The sequence below is a fragment of the Henckelia pumila genome, chromosome 3 (assembly GCF_033568475.1).
Source record: "Henckelia pumila isolate YLH828 chromosome 3, ASM3356847v2, whole genome shotgun sequence".
Lineage (NCBI taxonomy): Eukaryota > Viridiplantae > Streptophyta > Magnoliopsida > Lamiales > Gesneriaceae > Henckelia > Henckelia pumila.
This window is the reverse complement of record NC_133122.1, coordinates 165,441,603-165,464,314: the sequence shown is the minus strand read 5'-3', so window position 1 is coordinate 165,464,314 and position 22,712 is coordinate 165,441,603. Positions and strand designations below refer to the sequence as shown.

The 22,712-nt window shown below is 39.2% G+C and overlaps 2 protein-coding genes across 2 annotated transcripts; both read right to left on the bottom strand.

Moving 5' to 3' along the window:
• Window positions 1–16,550: 16,550 nt before the first annotated feature.
• LOC140889886 (uncharacterized) lies at window positions 16,551–19,581 on the bottom strand. Its single transcript, XM_073297627.1, has 9 exons — window positions 19,197–19,581; window positions 19,058–19,148; window positions 18,899–18,977; window positions 18,736–18,813; window positions 18,391–18,522; window positions 18,107–18,175; window positions 17,777–17,905; window positions 17,457–17,665; window positions 16,551–17,175 (listed from the first exon to the last, which is right to left on the bottom strand). The coding sequence occupies exons 1-9, from the start codon at window positions 19,579–19,581 to the stop codon at window positions 16,551–16,553; spliced, it is 1,797 nt and encodes a 598-aa protein (XP_073153728.1).
• Window positions 19,582–20,026: 445 nt separating this feature from the next.
• LOC140889885 (uncharacterized) lies at window positions 20,027–20,731 on the bottom strand. The gene has a single exon (XM_073297626.1). It carries the CDS (start codon window positions 20,729–20,731, stop codon window positions 20,027–20,029), a length of 705 nt encoding a protein of 234 aa, XP_073153727.1.
• Between the last annotated feature and the right edge of the window lie 1,981 nt (window positions 20,732–22,712).

Sequence of the window (22,712 nt, the reverse complement as noted above, 5' to 3'; positions counted from 1 at the left end):
GGACCGTATCCGCGGGTAGCATCACATACATTGACCGTTGATGGAAGGTGGGAACATTTAAACAAATTTAAATTTTCTTTATTTATCTTGATATAAATTTTAAATCATATTTAAAATGAGGGATTTTTAATTATAAAAATATTTGTCTCATCATATTCATTTTATTGCATGCTTGCCGGATTCACGCAATTTATGTCTAAACATGCATACAATCATAATATCAAATATTATATAGGATGATCGATTCCATTTCTAATTGACCCGTGGTTGCCAATCACGGGTCTTAGTCCAATCCTAGGTAATATGCAGTATGCAATGCAATCCTATTACATGTGCTTCCAATTTACATTTCTTCAGTCTTTATTGTCTGCTGGGCCCACCGTCTTCAAATCTTGATCTCCCACTAAATCTAATGCATTTACAATAAATAACAATGACAAGTAGGGGATACATTTTTAGGGGTGGGAACGGGCTATAAACCAAGCCCACTTTTATTACATATGACATTCATATCGGGCCATAAACCAGGCCCATTAATAAAACCAACAACAATAAAAACAAAATGTAAATTCCTAACATACACCTACAAAATTGGTCATGGCAATCGATCATCCTTATCCAATAACATTTAATTCAAAATTAATTTATTGGATAACATGCAGTGGCAATTCAAATTTAAACAAGATAAAATCATATTTTATATATAAAATCTCATTTCACATATAAAATCATATTTTATCTCTATATCAAATAAAATCATATTTTATCTATAAAATCCAATTTTACAAATAAAATCATATTTTACTCAATATATCATAAGATCATATCTTATCATCAATTGTACCAAAATAATTGATTTCAAAATTCAATTTACGGATAAAATATTAAAATTTTCCAAAAATTCAAATTTATCCAAAATCAATTTTAAAATTTACGGACTCGAACAATTCGATCCGAAATCTCGTGAACCAATCAAAAACAATTTTTGATCGGACCAAAAATAAAATTTTAACATATTAAAACTAATTTTTAATAAAAATAATAATTTTTCCCGCGGGCCGCCCGGGACACTCCCGGGCCGGCCCGCACCCGGGGCGCGGGCCGGGGGCAGCCCGGCTGCCCCCTTAGGGCAGCAACAATTGCTGCCCTGGCGGCGCCTGGCGCCGCCGCTGGGTGGCACCGTGCGTCGCCCTGGGCGGCGCCGAGCGCTGCCCCTGCGCGGCGCTGCCCTGCGCAGCGCTGCCCTGGGCGGCGCCGTGCGCCGCCTTGGGCGGCGACGGTCGCCGTCCTGGGCGGCGCCATGCGCCCCCTTTGGGCGGCGCCGTGCGCCGCCCGGGGCAGCAACAATTGCTGCCCCACCGGGCAGCGATCCAATCGCTGCCCGGGTTTTGCCCCGGAAAAAAAATTTTTTATTTAAAAATATTTATTTTGTTTTCCAAAAACCGAGATTCAAAAATTTTGTACAATCGATTAATTTAATCGTTTGATCTGAGCAACCTGGCTCTGATACCACTGTAGGATAACTGGCGTTCAGATCAATCACGATTGATACCCGGTGCAGCGGAAGTTTAAAAATTTTATCATGGAACAATTCCATGGTGTGGGTATCAACCATTCAACGATTAAATTATTGTGTGTGTAAAATTCAAATAACAATTAATTAAATTTTACCTTCAATCTCGAAGCGAGATTAATGGACACCACACAGATTTCTCTGCGCTTCTTGTATCTCCCAGGAACTGATGAACTCCTTCAATCAGGTCCACGAATGGGGTTTAAATCCCTCTGATAGATTGCACTAGAAAATCTATCAGAAGTTTTTCTGCAAAGAGATTAAACGAATCTGATTCGTTATTCCTGACTGCGATTCAAAATCACAGACCGAAATTTCTCGGGCAGAGAACAGGGAGGGGACGGCCGAAAACTTTTGAGAGAGAGGAGGGTTTCGATTTTCTGTCTCAAAAATTATGAGCTGTTGTTTTTAATTTCTGTACTGCAATAACTTATTTATAATGCAGGCCACTAACACCTTAGGGCCCATTAGTCATAAGCTAGGGCCCGATAAGCAAAGCCCGCATGTTCAGAAATTAATATAAAATTCATCGTGACTCCAATTGATGAACCGATTTCACCAATGTGCACAGAAACCATTTCTGCACATTTTAAAGTCAAAATAAATTTTCTTGAATCCGAATTCAGTGGTTTCCAAAAATGTCCATCCCTATGTCATTTTAGGAAATCCTACTCCCTTACTCTTATTTAAGAAGTCCAACTCCTTAGTTCATTAAATTTAACTCTTTAAATTTAACTATCTCAACGGGGATTAAAACTCCATTACACTGTGTGACCCTCAATGGTTCAGGGATACAGCTAGCCGTGGGCTCACAACTCCTTGTGACTCGGAACAACACTTTCCGACTTGCCCAACGAATCAAGGTAAAGCGCCTAGCAACATCGCCCCATGATTCCCTAGGTATCACTGATAGTGCCTACAAGAACCAGTAGATTTTGGTTAGCGTACAGTACGGTCCCTTCATCCATATATCCCGATCGAATCAACAACCATTGGTATATCGAGAGTCGCTCAAGATTCGATAACTATGCAATACATCTTGAAGATCAAATTAGTGACATCGCATGTGCTACTAAGAAACCATTTCTTAAATCACATCAAGTACTCTGGCCAGAGATTTGTCACACTAATATCTCCTCAGATCGCATAGGATATCCACACTCGCAAGTATGTGGTGAATCCTTGACAACAATGCATTGACTCCTATATGTGTCGTAACTGTACCCAATATCGACACCTGATGACCCCCATAGAGTCGGTAAACGAGTCAAAGCACAGCACTAGCATATAGAGTCTCCATGATGTTTCAAGTCGTAAGGACTAATGGTGTACAACCAAAACCGCGGACTTTATCCACTCGATAAGTGATAACCACTTGGAAAGTCCGGATAGGGTAGTTCGATTATTCATCCTATGAATATCCATTTGCATGCTTCGAACATCTCCATGTTCCCTACCAATGAAACGTGGTACTCTGCATCGCAAATGCTAGTCTCAAACTCGAGCGATCCTTATCCTTATTATCGGACGGCTCAATCGACTAGGAACGGTTTTAGAATATACAGTGACTATAAGATGTATTTCATGATAGACATCCCCATGTTCTACCACATCTTACATACACTATAGTATATTCAAGGTCTTTATCAAAACAACAATAGTATACCACAATATAACAATATGAAGTAATATAAAGTCATTGCCATTAATAAAAGTGTAAATAATATTAAACAAAAGATTGTTTATACAAAGAGTCATCAAAGCCCATAGCCACACAGTTGGCTCACTGGGCACCCACTCTTACAAGAACCTCAGAATCCAAGGAAAGGAGAGACACGGGGCGAATCTAGACTAAATGAACAAAGAAAGGAAAACCAATCTAAGTTTAAGCAGTCAAGTTTTGAACCTAGTCAATCCAAGTACATGAATCATCAGGTGACACAGAACCGGTACTTCAATTGCAGGCCTGTTAAAAAACGATACAGACTGGACAACAACAAAGATCAGAAGTTCAAACAGCACACAGTAAAATCTAGACCACACACAAACACATATCACGCACCTTGACCTACTCACTTTGTAGATGCACATATGAGTAAAACCGCAACGGTAATTTAGATGTGGGTCCCGAAAGAACTAATCCAGTTCGGACCCAAATAGATAAGGATAACATAGTCATATTTTTTTTGTAGGTACTTTCAGTCGAGAAGAACAAACCAATAAAAAAGATGACTTGGTATCTTGGTAGTGGATGCTCCAGGCACATGATTGGAAACAAAGAGCTATTATCCGAAATCATCCATTACAAATGACCTAAAATAATTTTTGAAGATAATTCAAAGGGTAAGATCGTGGGTAAGGGTAAGATTACCCATGGTAATATCATTATTAATGAAGTATTGCTTGTTGATAATCTATGCTATAACCTGATCAGCATCAGTCAGTTATGTGATAATGGTCACACTGTTGAATTTCACAAGCACTCATGCACAATCAAATCTAGTAATGGTGAAATCATGTTAACTTGACTAAGAGAACAAAACACATATAGGCTAAATTGGCAATGTGAACAACCATCAGTTCCTACTTGTTTTGTTGCTCAAAGTGAAAAGCATTAGTTATGGCATAAATGGCTAAATCATTTGAATTTTATGTCCACTAAACATCTGAGCAAACATGATTTGGTTCTTGGCCTACCCAAAGGAGATTTTAAAAAGAATAGAGTTTTTTTGGCTTGTCAGCAGGGCAAATATGTGAGAGCTACTTTTAAAACAAAAGGGTGTATATCTTTTTCTAAATGCTTAGACCTGTTGCACATGGATCTGTTTGGTCCTATACTGGTCAGGAGCTTAGGGGGAATGATTACTCTTGTTTTACCTGGGTAATCTTTTTATCTTCCAAAGATCAAACAACTACTCACTTGATAAAAATTTTAAAACGTTTGCAAAATGAGAAACGTACTGGGATAGATCGGATCAGGAGCGATAGAGGCACCGAATTTTTAAACAAAACCCTTGAATCCTATCTTGATGACAAGGGAATCAAGCATGAGTGGTCTGCTGCTTGGACCCCACAGCAAAATGGTGTTGCTGAGAGAAGAAATTGTACTCTTAAAGAAGCAGCTAGAACTATGATTGTTGACTCTAACGTCTCTCAAATACTTTGGGCAGAAGCAATTAACACAACATGTTATACTCAAAACAGATCTATGATTAACAAGAGACACAACTAGACACCATATGAGATCTGAAATGGCACAAAACCTGATGTTTCATACTTTAAATTTTTTGGATGCAAGTGTTTTATCCATGACAATGGTAAACATTGTTTAACAACCTTTGATGCAAATGTAGAAGAAGGAATATTCATTGGATATTCCTCAGTCAGTCGAGCTTATAGAGTATTTAACAAAAAGTGATAGTAGAGGAAACTATTCATGTTATTTTTGACAAAGATACTGTATGCGCAGATAAATCTCAAACAGATATCAAAGATCTAGCAAACAGACTAGAATCAACTGTTCTAAACGATGATAGTTATAGTGATGAACCTCCCATCAGGAGAATTGAACTAGAGCCTCAGACTGTTCAACCAAATGAGGAACATATCAGTCAAGATCACGAGGAGCCGAGGGTTGAAGAGGAAATTGTCACACCTGACAACACAGTCATAACAAATAATAACACTCTAAGAAACCAGGACACAAATCCTCTTGGACCAAGTCTCTGGTGGAGCAAAATCATCCACCTGGGCTGGTCATAGGTAATCCTATCGCCCCTCTACGTACTAGAAATCAAATGATCAACAAACTATTGCATGCAACATTTATATCACAGCTAAAACCCAAACAAGTTGATGAAACATTAAAAGATGCTAGCTGGATTGAAGCAATGCAGGAGGAACTAAATCAGTTCACTAGAAACAAATTCAGGAATCTAGTCTCTCGCCCAAAGAATCAAAATATCATAGGCACCAGATGGGTGTTCCGCAATAAATTGAATGAGGATGGGACAATGATAAGGAACAAAGACAAATTTTTTTCTCAAGGATTTAGACAAGAGGAAGACATTGACTTAGATGAATCATTTGCTCTCGTAGCAAGACTTGAATCTATCAGAATATTCCTTGCATATGCTGCTTACAAGAACTTCAAAGTCTATCAAATGGATATAAAATCAGCGTTCCTAAATGGTCTACTTCAAGAAGAGGTGTATGTTGAACAACCACCAGGTTTTATCAACCCCCTACTCCCGATTACGTTTTTAAACATGATAAAGCTCTCTATGGTTTAAAACAAGCGCCAAGAGCGTGGTATGACACCCTATCACAGTTTTAATTAGATCATAACTTTGTTATAGGAACAGTCGATAAAACCCTTTTCAAATTCATCAAGGTAGATCACATTTTACTTGTTCAAATTTATGTAGACGATATTATATTTGGATCAACTAATCCTCGTTTATGCAAAAAATTTTATAAGTTGATGCAGGAACAATTTGAAATGAGCATGATGGGTGAATTAAACTTCTTTCTTGGACTGCAAGTGAAACAGCTTGAAAATGACATTTTCATAAATCAGGCTAAGTATACCAAGGAACTTATCAAAAAGTTTGGCATGGAAAATTGTTCTGTCATATCTACTCCTATGAGTGCTTCCATAAAGCTTGATAAAGACGACGCAGGAGCACTGATAAAGGTAACAATGTATCAAGGATTTATCGGTTCATTACTTTACTTAACTGCTATCAGACCTGATATTATGTTTGCATTATGTCTATGTGCAAGATTTCAAGCAGCACCCAAACAATCTCATTATATTGCTGCTAAACGGATTATTAAATATCTTAAGGGTACTAAAAACATGGGTCTTTGGTACTCCAAAGACTCAGAATTTAATATTGTTGGATATTCAGATGCAGATTTTGCAGGATGCAAGATTGATAGAAAAAGAACCAACGGGTCTTGTCAGTTTCTGGGAGATAGAATTATTTCATGGTTTAGCAAGAAGCAAACATCAATTTCCACCTCTACTGCCAAAGCATAATACTTGGCAGCTGGAAGTTGATGTGCACAAATACTATGGATACAACAAAAGTTTCGAGACTATGGAATACAGTCAAGCGAAGCTCCCATCTTTTGCGACAACACTAGTGCAATTGAAATTACTCAGAATCCCGTGATGCATTCGAGAACAAAGAACATTGACGTACGACATCATTTCATAAGAGAACATGTGCTAAAGAATGAGATTCAGATGATCTACATCTCCACAGATCAGCAAGCAGCAGATATATTCACTAAACCGCTACCGGACGCTAAGTTTTCTTACTTTCGTAATATACTTGGTTTGATAGATAAGCTAAGAAAAGCATGATTTCAGGGGGAATATTGCATATCATTGCATAAAATTTCATTAAAATAAGCATACGCTTTTCTTTTACAAAAAAATTCCCTACTAAATCTACTGAGCATGTTGATATGCCAAGCGAGCTGCAGATATCCTGACTCTCATTTCATGGCTCCACTCAATCATCCACAGAGTAAGTGCGCCTTGACCATTGCAGACATCATCCTCGAAACAGATGTTCTGCATCTCATCCCTCTCAGCCAAGAGCATCAAGAGGTGAACTGCAGCAGGATTTAGCACATAACGAGTGCTCTGAGTTCGCAAAAATAGTTTGCATAGTAATATCCCCTCAGCATAACGTGGCTCCATGAGAGCTAAACCTGAAGGAAGGTTGCGACGACCGGTCTCTAAGAGAAACCATATACGCATACCCCTTGCTATCAATCTGCTTCTATATCGGGTTTTCCTTATCTCAATCTCTAACTCATCCATGTTGATATTTGAATTTGTGATATTGTGATTGAACTGATTGCATGGTAACATATTTGTAGACAAGAAAAGCAAAAGACTAAGGGTCTAGTAGGTCAACAGTCAACTACACCAAATCATCATTTATATCTTCAAAAGATATTCGTACAGACTTCTGATAGACCTACTTTATCGATATTGGTGCACCATGCAGTTAATAAAATCTTGAAACAGATACCTTTTGCGCAGTATATTTCTGTTCATTATATTACTGAAACCTATATTCATGAATATACGCCTTTTTAGTCACATCACTTTAATTCTCAACTCGCTGATATGTGAAAAGGTGTGACAATGAAATTTTATATTACTTATATCTTTACTTTAGTTAAGATTATTGCACTGGGTCAGCAGATATAGCAATTTCATAGTTATTTCAAGCTCATTACAAAAGGAACTAACATAAGTTTTGCAGGAATTTAACAGTTACATTAGAGCCTCAAAGGCTAGTGCTGCCTTCACTATCTCCTGCTCCACTGCAAACTTCCATGAAAACATGAAGAGCGTAAGCTCTCTGGTAGGAGAATGAACAAAGCCGATATCCTCCGACCGGATAAGCTCCAGCTATTCGAGCTCCTTATAGAGCAAGATCAGATACACCCCCTCAAAACTGAAGATCTTATCCTGACTATTGGACCCCAGCATCTCCTCATAACGCAAAAACTGGACAGCATAGTCCCTAGATGCATCCAAAGAACTCGGTGGATGAACAACAGACAAATGAAGATGCAACTCTTCTACTTCTTCCCACTTGCTATGACTCGCTCTAACAATACATATTCATACTCTTGCCTTTGAGCTCGAGTTAACGCAGCATCAAACTCAGTAGCCAAATCTCCTCCAGGACCTGGCATCTTGATCTCTGATCTCTTATCCTTTTTAGATGTATGAGTTCTTTCTTTGTGAACAATTGATGCCTTACTGATTTGATAATCTCGTATATATAGGAGTAACAAGGAATGTGAAGGGTCGGCAGACATACACCTCACCTGTCCCTTATCTACTGATACACTCAAAAGTTGCAAATCATGATTAAAGGACCTGACGGCATATCCGAAACGACAACTCCTGATGTCTGACATGAGTTGTATACAGACATTGGATATCGTGCCAACCGCCTTTATTTATATTTTGATATATACTTTTTATTTTATTACTCATCCGTACTTTTGCGCGCTCTTTCCACTCTGTATTTTAAAATTCAATTTTTTAAATTTCAAATATATGTATACCATATCGCGGCAACATGCGCACCTAACGCCAACATATTTATATTTTTGCAAAATCCCAAACATCAATCCTTTTTCATTGCTTATCTCTTTCAAAAATCCTAATCGTATATCTTGATTTCACGATTTCTATCCATAAAACATGCTTGACCATCAAATTTGATGAAGTGTACTCCGTTAACAACACTGAAATCTCTGCGATATTTCGTATGCTTGAAGCATCAGGACTCCGAAAATTTCTTAGTTCATGCTCTACTGTTGATTACGTTCTAGTCAAAGAATTCTTTGACTCTGCAGAACTCCATCATGACATCATCACTTGTGTGATCAAGGGACGACGTGTGGAATTCAATCAACACTTATTCGGTGAAACGTTTGCATTGCCCACCAGTGGTTTGATGAAATGCGCACACTTACCAGATGGAAATGCAGCTCACTGGACAGCTGAATTCACGTTGGATGGAACACCTATAAAAGTCAACGGCCTCAAACAAAGCTTGAAGCCAGCTTATCGACTCTTAGCCAACATCGTTGCAAAAACACTTTTGGTCAAAGCAGGATCTTATGACAAGATCACTCTCGAGAAGTTTCAATATATGGCCTCCATTGCATCTCAGTTGAACTTCAACTGGTATTCTATTCTCTATTCCACTCTTTGTGAAATGATTTGAGGGAAGGGACAATCTGAAGGCTTCGCACTTTAGATATGCCACATTCTTACGGCCTTGGATGTTGACTCTTCTAAATTTGAGACATTGCATGTCTCAAAATGGCTCAACGCGTTTACCATTCCCCTGTTCTTACAAAGGAATCAAGTAACAGCTGATCAGTTGCGAACTATCAAGAAAGAAATTGGCGCAGAACAACAGCAATCTACTATGGGGACTACAGCTCTTCCACAGAAGCGTACTTGAACCTGCAGATGCACTGTGATCATTGAATCGGATGCAGTTGACGATGTCAGTGACAATGCTCCATTGGTTTAGGTGTTTGGAAGTTCATATCCTTCTCCAAGGTAGAAAACAGCAATCAAGCCATCTCAATCGAAACCCAAAAGGATAAAATTTATGTCAACGGTTCACACACCGACCTCTCAATTCACAGAGACAACCATAGGAGTCTCAGCCTCTATGAATCTAGTTGCTCAGACAGTCTCGACTTCTCAGCTGATATCCAATCCAACTAAAAGCACCACTATTGCAGTCGCACCAATCTCGGTTGCAGTCTCCTCTCCGTCAATTGATGCAGCACCCTCCTCCACTGACCCCATCATCAGATCCCAAGATCCTCTATCCAAAGGAATCACTCTCATAGAGCCATCAGTTTCAGTTATCGGCAACAACACCATGACCGATATTCAAGGAAAAGGCAAAGACATTTTTGTACCTCCTCCAAAAGCTCAATCTGTATCCAAAATGGAAGTACTACTCATCATCTCTGGCATGCTCAAAGAAGTTCGCTTTAGACTTAGAGAATTTGATGAGTGGGTCAACTATCGTCTCAACGTTTCATACACTCAGATTTTGAACGAGGACAAGCTAGAATACCTCTCCAAACTAGAGGATAAAATGTTCATTCTCACAGCTACCTCACATCTTAAGACCGCCATTAGCAGACATAAGTTGGTAGATGTCCAACTACGTGGTAGTCTTGCTCGCTACACTCTCTCCCAAAGAGAATAGAATTTTCAACCAATGAGCAAAACTGCCAAAGACGACAGTGAAGTCATTTTGCATCTCAAACAATCAGTTGATGTTACCGATACATTCTTATGAGAATATCGTCTGAAGTACTACATTCCTCAACCGACTGCCGAATACCTTCAAATGTATTGTTCAAAAGTCACAGCAATGATTCCAATTCTGGACTCTCATGATAACTCAGAACCACCTGACTTCATCTTCAATTCAGAGGAACAAGAATTCATTGCAGCTCAAGATGAATCCTCTTTGGCGTACTCATCATTTGTCTCTACCTCTGAGGAACCAACGACATCATGTCATCCTACTGATTCCGAAACACGACCGATCTCACCGATCACAACTATTGTAAATGATTCTCTCCCTGAGATTCCACTTACCTCCGTCTCGGAAGTTTTGAACTCTTTATCCGATTGGGATGAAGTTCAGCTTACATCCTCACCTTATGAAATGCACTCTGCTGATTCTTCTCCAAAAACGACTATTGAAGATACTCACCCTACTAGTCCAGTCAGTCATGTTGATCAGGAGATCAGGGTAATTGCACCCTCCTCCTTGGAAAGCACCATCATACCTGATGAAAACATCATCTCCTCCCCTGTTACAACTCCTGCAGACGCTCAAGCACTTACAATTGATGCCTCAGAAGCTAACATTGACTAACTTGCCTCAGCATCTATTGTTGAACAAGAATCTTTGACTTATTCTCTGAAACGCATTATAGAAGATCTTCGCTCTACGACGCAGAGCCTTAGCAATCGCATTCAAGGACAAGATGCTGGTATTGCGAACTATAGATCTGCCACCATGTCTCGCCTTAATAGCTTATCTTCTGAGATCGGCAGATGCGCCACTGAATTGAGAAAATACAAGGAACAAAATATTTGCGCATGGATACTGTTGCAGAACAGGTGTCACAAACTTTTAGTCGCACAAATGAGCACACCACCGCAAAGATCTCAATCCTTCAAGCTGACTTGACTGCTCATATTGACTCACGTATTGACTCCTTCCAAGCCACCATTTTTGCAAAGCTTGAAGAGATTATCTCTCATCTCAACCATGGTGATGTCAAAATGGGGGAAGTATCCAGAAAATCAGTTGACATTGAACGACAAAAGCGCGATGTCCCAAAGCAAAGACAATAGAGATATATCAGGTAAATTTTATCACATTTCAGCAAAGTAGGTGTAATAGGTTTTTATTGCGTTTTATCAATGATTTCTTGTAACATGTTATGTATCAATGAAATTCATTTTCGCAATGAATTCATCTCGTAAGTTCTCTTCGTAATGATTTTTGGGACCTAGGTTTTGTCATCACCAAAAAGGGGAAAATTGTTGAATCCTAAATTTTGGTGATAACAAAACAACACTTCATTGTTATAGTTCGGCCGCCGTTTATGTGTATAACAGGTGACAAAGAAAATTCTACCGCCTTCAACATATCAGCTGACAATGGAAAATATCAACTGGAATATGCAGTATCAGCTAATCTAAGCATGTTAACCGTTATCTGTCAACTGAGCTAAGCACATCAACCGACTATTGCTCAACTGATATGGGTTGAGTTCATAAGTTGCTAAATAACTGCCGAATTCAAAAATTCATGAATCCCCAGTATCGGATAGTTGACAAGACAACTCAAATGAAAAGGACGAAGCATTTAAGGAGCCGTCTGATAAAGTGAGAAAAGTCATAAATAGCATTTAATGCCGAGACACATTGAATAGACAATTTAAGGCACTACGAGTACATATACTTCAGAAGATAAAGCCATTTCACAAATCAAGGAATGATATCTGACACTCAAGACGTTTCCTACTGTTGACAAAAAGAAAAATACGTTGGATAAACTGATATAAATATCAGAACTCACCAAGAAGAAATATAGAACAACGTCTTCACAAAGATTTGCATATTTGAGCACTTGACACTATTCTGAATACTCGACTGCTCACTTGACCCTTCTCATTCAAAATCACATATGATCTATCAAGATATCTACTCAAGGGTTACTCAGATCCAAGCTGTTGTTTGAGAAACATTCATCGGTACAAGGATTTGAGATTATAAGCTCTCAAGCAGCTTAGACATTTATCATCATCAACTAAAGAAAAGTTTGATAAGAACTTGAGATCTTATCAGTGTAAATATAGGAGTTCCATCTTAGGCGATTGATAAGTCCTAACTTGGATCGGGTGTATTATAAGACGTTGTAATAATCAATGTCTTCTAGTGTATCCTTCCCGTGAGGAATAAGGGGTGACGTAGGAGATTGATCTTCGAACATACATAAACATATCTGTGTTCACTTACGTTACTGCATTACACTACTTTTCATCTAAATCACCTAGCTTAGTGAGAACTATTTTCGCACTATTCTAGTAGTTTTTATTTATCTAGGAAGCTAAAAGAAAAATCGGTTGAGTAGAATAACATTTGCTCAATCACTGTCTATTTCACAGTAAAATTTTATAAGTGTGTATTCACCCCCCTCTACACACATATTCGATCTCCAACACAAAACCTAGAAAAAACAAGATTACAAGAATACTAAGATGTACGAATATAAGGAAATCTACTACTATTCAGACTACATAAGCCGCTGAGCCTCCCCTGAATCTGCTCTGGACGAAACATAGTCAATGAATTGAGTTTTTTCAACGTATCTCATTACTATTGGGAATGAGTTAAGTATATGACAATAGAAAACATAAATTCTCCAACAATGAAACAAATAAATTGAAGCCCAGTGAGGTAAGTGAAGAAACTCTAACAGAAAATGAGGCATCATTCATCATTTTTATTTTTTTACACCTGCATATTATATGAGTGTGCTGTTGTATATTTTATTTAGTGTATTCATGTGGATTTCCAGGGTCAAAAACAATATCAAATAACTTTTGGATTAGAAAATATGACAAAATAGCACAAACCAATGAAAGTAACTGAAGAAGAATCTATTTTCTGCGGACCCGGAAAATAAGGGGTTAGAGTTTGGAGTTTTCGGGTTTGGGTCATATCGAGTTGTACCTGAAAACTTATACTAAAATTTTTACTGGGTTTATGTCAACTAGGGTTAGCCCGATATGACCTAAAATTTATTATTATTATTATTATTATTATTGTTATTGTTATTGTTATTGTTATATTTATTATTTTTATGTTATATAATTTTTTTAAGTTTTTATTATGATAGAATTAAGATAAAGTGGAAGCATTTTTATATATTATATGATTGAAAGACAAATTTATTGTATATTCCTCATTTAATATTTATTTTTTAAAATTTTTATTTTTATTTTTTAGTAAGTATACTTTAAATATTTAAAATTTATATTTTCAAATTTAAATTATATATGACCAAAACTTCGTTATTATGTGCTTAAATTAAAATATCACTATTATTATTATTATTATTATTATTATTATTATTATTATTATTATTATTATTATTATTATTATTGTGTGTTTTGAAATTATTTTATTTAATTATTTTGTTAAAAAATAAAATTAAAAAAAACAATCAAATTGGGTTGGTTTGAGTCGGGTCGGCCATTTTCGAGATTATCCAGGTTGATTAAGGAACACATATTTATGAACATTTTTCTCTAAATCAGTTATGTCTAATCCTGAGTTATATCTAATCCCATATCATCATCTCATGTGCAAGCAACCTTATCGTTTTCCTCGTTAATCTTCTTTATATCACTACTCAAGATTTCATTTTATCGTCTCTATTTGTTAGGATTCGTGATTCTTGCATACAAAAATGCAGTGGAATTTAAAAAAATTAATAAATATTTGTCAATAAAAATATTTCTAGGATGTTGTATCAATTTAATGATCAAATTATTCATAGGGTATTTAGAACTTATTTATCTTTAGCGATAATCGCTTGACACTAACTATTCGGGATTTAAAGTGGATATATTATGACACCAAGTTCGAAATTTCAAAATCACTTATTCCAAATTAGACAACTTTCTAATTTGACCATGTCCACTAGTAGAACATCCGAAAATAGAAATCGTTTATAAACTCCTTTATAAGTTTGTTTACATTTGTTCCTATCAAATTATTTTTGTCAATTTCAACTCCTTGAATTTAATATCTCAACGGAAACATGAAAAACAATACTTGTATGATTTTCATTGGTTCTGTGATACAGGCAGTCGTGGGTTCACAACGTCCAGTGATTCAGGAAATTTTTCTTTAGGCGGACTTACCCAAATCAGCCTCATTTTATGCATCAGATATTTGATAGTATAACATCAGAACTCATTTCTGATTGGACCTATCAAATCATGGTAAGAGAGTCTAGTAGTGTAGTGACTCGTATCCTATTTTAAGTTGATTAAAATATAAACATGATTAAAGGTTACTAATTAAACAAATCGAGGGATTAAAATGGATCAAAATATGAATTCCAGACTCTAGAACCACTTGAGAGATCGGAAGATCCGAACCATAGTTCAGAAGCGCCGAATCAAGCACTTTTTTCTAGTTTGGAAGCAGGGCAGTTCGGTAGATCCAAACTCCCCCACTTCGGAATCAACGAAGTAATGCATGGGTTGGTGCGGAAGCAACGGACAGTTCGGAAGCTTCGAACCCATGATCGATGTAGTGACCCAACCCGGAATCATTAAATACTCAGAGTTAAACATGCAACTAAATCTTAGAAGCGGAATAAAATGAATCCAACTTAAACAGTTAAACTCAAATACAACCATACACCGGAAAAACAACCGGGGCAAATAAAATAATATACAACCCCATCGAAACAGTAGTACTAAAGAGTTCTCCTTAAAAACACCTGCCAGGAAGACTCGCCACACATCCACTGTAGCTCAACGACCACTGCCCTTGAATCCATCAAACCTCAGTCCTGCCCCCTGGAATAGGGTGTACAATACAAAAACACTTGGACGTGAGCCTAACGCTCAGTATGAAAGTATGAGTATACACATGCTATGGATGCAAATACAAATGCATATGAAATGGGTATCGAAAACCTATCCAAGATAGAATATTGCTCAGTCAATGGAGCCATGGTATATAGCATGCTACGCCGTCGCATCAGGAGGTGGCTCCCATACCAATAAAACATGAATTGAGAACCTGATCCAAAAACTAAGGATCCACCGTTCACTAAAATAACTGGGGTTGAGCGACCCCATACTACTGGCTATGCACAACAAGGCACAAGGCTCAACATGATCATGCATGCAACAATATATAAATGGCACATATTCATATAAATGCAGTCATAGAACATGTATACTCTACCAGGGTATCTCGGATAATACGTCCATACCTTTAGGAAGACAACCCCTGAGCACTCTAGCAATCTAGCAGTCCAAGCCTATAAGACTATATCACTTAAAAAATCCTAAAAGCCTTAACTAAGCTATTGCAAACTCATAAATATTTTTAGGAAGCAAAAGCTATACCTGCGTCCGTCTTCAGCCCTTTGCTATCGATAGCCTCACAACTAGGCCACAGCTCCGCTAAGATGCCTTGATCGCACTGCCACTTTCGGATTTCCAATCGGACGCATAGAACTCCCTAGATCTAAGCTAGAAAGCAAAGGAAAAGAGAGGAGAAAGGGACTCAGTGCGCTTGAAAATGATGTTCGGCACCTCTATTTATAGACGAAGTTTGGAGCCTCCGAATCCGACTTCGGTGCCTCAGATCTAGTTCGGATCCTCCGTTCTAAACTTCGGAGCCTCCGGTCCAGTTTGGAGCCTCCGATCTTGACTTCGGATCCTCCGAAATCCCATCAGTGATGTCATCAATGACGTAATATTCTGGACAGCTGGCCGTGCAAGTTCGGAGCCTTCGATCTCAGGTTCGGAGCCTCCGAACCAGTTCGGAGCCTCCTAACCTGGTTCGGATTCTCCAAACCCTCGGAACCTTCTCGGACATTTTAAGTGTCCTGGATCCATTTTTGAACTCCTTAGACTTGTTAGGAAATCCCTTAATCGTATTTAGGCCAGCTAATCATTATTTGCGCACTTGATTAACTTATTTTGGAGACGGGTTACTACATTCTCCCCCATTTAAGAGATTTCGTCCTCGAAATCGAGACTAGGATTATCGAAAACAATATGAAATAATATTTCAATACTTCAGTTACAATTACAACTTAACTGAAAAAATAAGTTACAATCAAAACAACTCTGGATGTTCTGAACACATACGACTCTCGAGCTCCCAAGTAGTTTCCTCGGTGCCTCGTCGCTGCCACTGAACCATGACCAAAGGGATGCGCTTATTCCGAAGTACTTTGTCCTTTCTTTCAAGAATTCTGAGTGGCTTTTCCACATAGGACAAATCAGGTTCCAACTGAACCTCCATCGGATGTAGAATATGCGACTCATCTGCCACGTACAGATGAAGTAACGATACGTGGAATACATTATGCATGCTAGATAGATACGACGGTAGCACCAAATGATAAGCCACGTCCCCGACCTTTTCCAAAATCTCGAACGGGCCAATGAATCTTGTTGCTAGCTTTTCCTTGAGACCGAACCTCATTACCTTCCGAAAAGTCAAAACTCTCAAGAAAACATGCTCCCCGGCCTCAAAATGCAAAGGTCTGAGCTTGGTGTTGGCGTAACTGGCTTGTCTATCTTGTGCAGTCTTGATCCTTCTCTTGATCAGTTCAACTTTGTCCACCATTTTCTGAACCAACTCTGGTCCTTCTACTTGTCTCTCCCCTACTTCGTCCCAGAATAAGGGTGTACGACAACGGTGACCGTAAAGAGCCTTAGACGGTGCCATACCAATACTGCAGTGGTGGTTATTGTTATACGCAAACTATATCATCGGCAAGTGATCTTGCCATGATAATCCAAAATCCATCACGAAAAATCTCAACAAATCCTCTAATGTTCGAATGGTCCTCTTGGACTGTCCGTCAGTCTCGGGATGATACACTGTGCTGAGACTCAAAGTAGTACCCAAAGTTCGTTGAAAACTACCCCAAAATCTTGATGTGAACCTTGGATCTCTATCACTAACAATGCTCAACGGCACTCCATGCAATCAAACTACTTCCGAATGTACAACCTTGCCATGAGATCAAAACTGTACTCGCGATTGTACAGGATGAAATGAGTAGATTTGGACAACCTATCCACAACCACCCATATAGCATCACACTGGCTGGACGTATTTGGAAAGTGGGTGACAAAATCCATCGTCACATGCTCCCACATCCATTTTGGAATTTCCAAACTATGCATCAGACCACCCGGTCGTCGATGCTCTGCCTTAACCTGCTGGCAAACAAGGCAACGAGATACAAACTGGTACACACTACGTTTCATACCTTTCCACCAAAATCTGGTGAGTAGATATTTATACATCTTGGCACTGCCTGGGTGTACGGCAAATCTACTACGATGTGCTTGAGACAAAACTTTGTCCCTCAAGGCTGAGTCATCAGGTACCATAACTCTGCCAGACAAGCACAACATTCCATCCGCTTGGAAATGAAAACCAGATGTGTTGTCTCCCTGAGATAGTATTGACAATTTCTGCGTCTTTGAATCAGAAAACTGCGCTTCTCAAATTCGAGAAAACAAAGATGGCTCGGCTGGTACTGAGAAAACCCGGATTCCCTGTTGTACCTTCTTATGCCAAAACATAAATCCCGAAGAGCAACATTCTCGAATGGTGCTAGCCCTTGCACAGATGCTGAGAGCACTAACACTCACCTTGTGGCTAAGTGCTTCCGCCACTGGGTTAGAAGTACCGAGATGGTACTTGATCTTGCAATCGTAATCCTTGAGAAGGTCTAACCATCAACATTGTCTCATGTTCAGCTCTGCCTGAGTGAACAAGTTTTTCAAATGCTTGTGGTCTGAAAAATCTCGAACTTCTCGCCATACAAGTAATGACGCCAAATCTTCAGTGCAAACACGATTGCTGCAAGCTCCAAATCATGCACTAGGTAGTTCCCTTCGTGAGTCTTCAATTGTCTGGAAGCATAGGAAATCACATGCCCATTCTGTGTCAACACACAACCTAGAAATTGAAGAGATGCATCAGTGTAAACCACATATCCTCCTGATCCTGATGGCAATGCGAGAACAGGCGCAGTAGTCAGTCGTCCCTTCAACTCGTTGAAGCTCTGCTCACATTCGCTTGACCAAATAAAAGAAATATACTTTCTTGTCAACTATGTCAGAGGCCTAGAAATTCGTGAGAAATTCTTGATAAACCGCCGGTAATAACCTGCCAATCCCAAAATGCTACGAATATCTGAAGCTGTAGTCGGACGCGACCAATTCAAGATAGCTTCAGTCTTACTCGGATCGATTGATACTCCTTCTCGAGATATTACATGACCAAGAAATACTACTTGGTCAATCCAAAACTCGCATTTTCTAAAATTGGCATACAACTGCTTCTCTCGGATAATCTGCAATACAATTCTCAAGTGCTGAGCATGTTCATCAACACCACGCGAATAGACCTAAATGTCGTTGATGAAGACAACGACAAACTTGTCTTAGAAATCGCGGAAAACCCTGTTCATTAAGTCCATGAACACCGTAGGCGCATTCGTTAACCCAAAAGGCATCACTAAAAACTCATAGTGACCATATTGGGTATGAAATGCTGTATTCGAAATATCCGCATCTCGAACACGTAACTGATGATACCTTGACCGTAAATCAATCTTGGAGTACACGGCAGTACCCTGAAGCTGGTCGAACAAATCATCAATTCGTGGAAAAGGATATTTGTTCTTGACTGTCACACGGTTCAATTATCTGTAGTCGATACAGAGACGCATAGAACCATCCTTCTTTTTGACGAAAAGAACTGGTGCTCCCCAAGGTGACACGCTCGGTCGGATATATCCCTTATCCAACAAATCTTGCAACTGTTGTTGCAACTCTTTCATATCTGCTGGTTCCAGTCGATAAGGTGCTCGAGAAATTGGAGTTGTCCCTAGTACAAGTTCAATCCCGAACTCGACCTCTCGGATAGGAGAAAATCCTGGAATCTCATCTGGAAAGACATCCGGATACTCACAAACTATGGGTAACTCCTCTATATGTCTGCTACCTAGGGTAGTATCAATCACATGGATGAGGTAGCCTTCCCCACCCACCTCTAAAGCCTGGCCGACCCTCAAAGCTGAGACCAGAGGCATAAGGGGTGGGTCGTGCTCCCTCGCCATAGAAAAACCAGCTATTACCCTCAGCCGGGCAAAACTGTACTATCTTCTGATAGCAATCCACCATAGCCCTATAGGCAGTCAAAATATCTATACCCAAGATACAATCGAAATCCTCCATCGCCAAGACCATAACGTTTGCTAAAATCTCAGAACCCTCAAATACTAAAGGACAACCAAAAACCAATCTCCTAGCCAAAGATGAATGACCCGTCGGGGTAGACACCGAAACTTTTATGTCTAGAGACACATACGGCAGTCTATGACACTTAACAAAATGTGCCGAAATGAACAAATGTGATGCACCATTTTCTATGAGAACGAATACAGGAATACCGCACAAAAGGAAAATATCTGCTATGACATCCTTGTTCTCTTGCTGAATCTCTCGACTCAGCGCAAACACTTGTCCAGAAACATGAGGTCTTTGGTTGGTACTCCCAACGGACTATCCCTGAGATCTTTGCGGAATGGAAGGTTGAGAACCAGATCCAGATGGTGACCCTCCGGTAATCTTAGGACAATCCCTCTTCATGTGATCCAGCTCTCCGCAACGGTAACAAGATCCTGACCTGCGGCACTTCTCAGTAGGATGCTTGTCCCCACAAGATGCACATTGCCCTTGGCCCTTCTTCTTCCCAAAGTGGTGCACGCCACCAGAACCGGAACCAGAAAAGGAAGAAGACACACCCTGCTTCTTGAAAGATTGAGTATTTGGACCCAAAGAACTGGCTGGCCTGGAAGTATAAAAAAAGGATCGATTGCGCTTTAGGCTATCCTCTATTTGATGACATCGGCTCACCAAGCCCTCGTAGGTCGTGTCATCACCGACTGCAACCGGGTCATGGATCTTCGGATTGAGACCTTGGAGAAATAGGTTGTACTTCATGTCCGTACTGGAAGAAATTTCTGGACAATAAGATAGAATATCAAAGAACTTCTGCTGATACTCGTCAATGTTCATGGTGCCCTGACGCAAACTCAGCAGCTTGCTGGCTTTCACCTGTCCGAGTGCAGGAGGGAAGTAAAGCTTCTGGAAGGATGCGCGAAAATCCGCCCAAGTGACGACACCTCGAGCAGCAATCATCGGCGCGGATGTGGAACTCCACCACTTCAATGCGCGCCCCTCAACGAGAAAATCCAGAGCCTCCATATTCTATTCTTCCGTGAATTGGAACTCTCGAAAACATACCTCCATCCGACATAACCAAATTTCTGCCTCCTCTGGGGTTTCGCCTCCCACTAACGGCTTTGGACCCATTTTCATAAAACATTGCATGCTGAAACGCCTGTAGTCCTTACGACGATGGTGGTGACGGTCCCGATGATGCCCACGATCATCCGGGTTGCCCCAGCGTCTGACCCCGCTACCATGGCTCTCATCAAAGTCAGCCATCTGTCAGAAGGAAACAGAGGTTAACCCCAAAATGATTTCTAAATCCCAATTAATGCATGCTATGATACCAAAAATGTAGTGACCCAACCCGAAATCACTAAATACTCAGTTAAGCATACAACTAAATCTTAGAAGCGGAATAAAACGAATCCAACTTAAATAGTTAAACTCAAATACAACCATACACTGGCAAAACAACCGGGCCAAATAAAATATTATACGACCCCATCGAAACATTAATACTAAAGATTTCTCCCTAAAAACACCTGCCAGAAAGACTCGCCACGCATCCACTGCAGCTCAACGACCACTGCCCCCGGATCCATCCAACCTCATTTCTGCCCCATGAAATTGGGTGTCCAATACAAAAACACTTGGACGTGAGCCTAACGCTCAGTATGAAAGTACGAGTATACACATGCTATGGATGCAAATACAAATGCATATGAAATGGGTACAAAAAATGATATGAATCTAGGAGGTGCTCGAAGATTCATATTGTTCCAAGAGTTGCTCCGTGATTTTCAATCGAGAGTTGAAGGGTTTGGAATTCATGGGAATCAAGTTGGAATACTTGATATTCAAGTTGGAGGTTGTTATAATATTATTGAGGTCAAAGGAGGTCAAGAACGTGAAGAAAATAAAGGCCAAAGTCGAGGCAGCAGCGCGCCCGCGCGCCCATATGCGAAGCCATCATGCGCCCGCGCCTCTTCCTTAGTGCACCCACGTGCCCATATGCGATGGTCACGTGCGCCCGCGCAACGTTCTCTCACACGAACTTCGGCGTGTAGTGTGCGTGCGTGGAATTTTGATTGTTTTTTATATATTGTGATATTTTGAGTTTTTTATTCCTATTAGAAAACTTTTAGGAGATATTATTATATCTTTAGATATATTTTTGCATTATCTTTAGAATTTTAGAATTATAATCCAACTAGGAGATTTACAATATAATTCTATTAGGATTCTAGTTGGGTCTTTTCTATATATTGAAAACTTCTCATTCATGAGAGAGAGATTATTGAAGTTATTGAATTATTGATTTTTATCAATCCTTAAAAATTCTCTCTAGAATTTTTCCAAAGCTTTGCTTTGTTTTTATCAAAATCAAACTTATCAAAGTTTAACAACTTTGTGGCGTTTGTCAATTGATTATATTCGTGGATTGTCGGAGACAGGTTCCTCTGAAGGTTCAGTTGTGATTAATTGTTTATCCTCGTGATTATCTGTTGCTAGTTACGGGTTCAACTAGAGGTGGATATCCGAAACTTACTTGCTCAAAAGACCGGGACAAAATTAAAGAATCTTTTTGTTATTGAATTGAGGGTACGATTTTAATATAGTCGTGTTTGCCTTTTCATGGCATCAAAGATTCATATCATTTGGTATCAGAGCTTAAGGTTCCATTGATTCAAGTAAGTTGTATCTTTCTATTTGTTCTTCTTATCTATTCTTCGTTCTTCTTATCCGTTCTTCGTTCGTTGTTTGTCGTTCTTCGTTCGTTGTTCTTCGCTCTTTCAAACTTGTTTTAAATTCAAAAAAAAAAAGAAAAATCAAAATTTCAAAAAAAAAAAAAAGAGATTTGAAATCTGTCAAGAAAAAAAAAATATTGAAGGACCGAAAAAGGTTAAAAAAAAGGAGAAGCAAAATAACTTGTGGCAAAGTTCTTGTGTCTATTGAGTCTTTGGGTAATTTCAATCTTCATAAAGTCAATTTCTTGTTTTTGTGCAATCTACGT

Bases quoted from the DNA above. Each gene is read 5' to 3' on its own strand.
- LOC140889886 (XM_073297627.1), bottom strand. From the start codon at position 19,581: ATGGCGAGGGAGCACGACCCACCCCTTATGCCTCTGGTCTCAGCTTTG. The intron at 18,523-18,735 runs GTAATATCTCGA...GAATGTGAGCAG, and splicing joins AAGTAGTATTTCTTGGTCAT to AGCTTCAACGAGTTGAAGGG. The intron at 18,176-18,390 runs GTGATTTCCTAT...GACCTTCTCAAG, and splicing joins TGTTGACACAGAATGGGCAT to GATTACGATTGCAAGATCAA.
- LOC140889885 (XM_073297626.1), bottom strand. From the start codon at position 20,731: ATGGAGGCTCTGGATTTTCTCGTTGAGGGGCGCGCATTGAAGTGGTGG.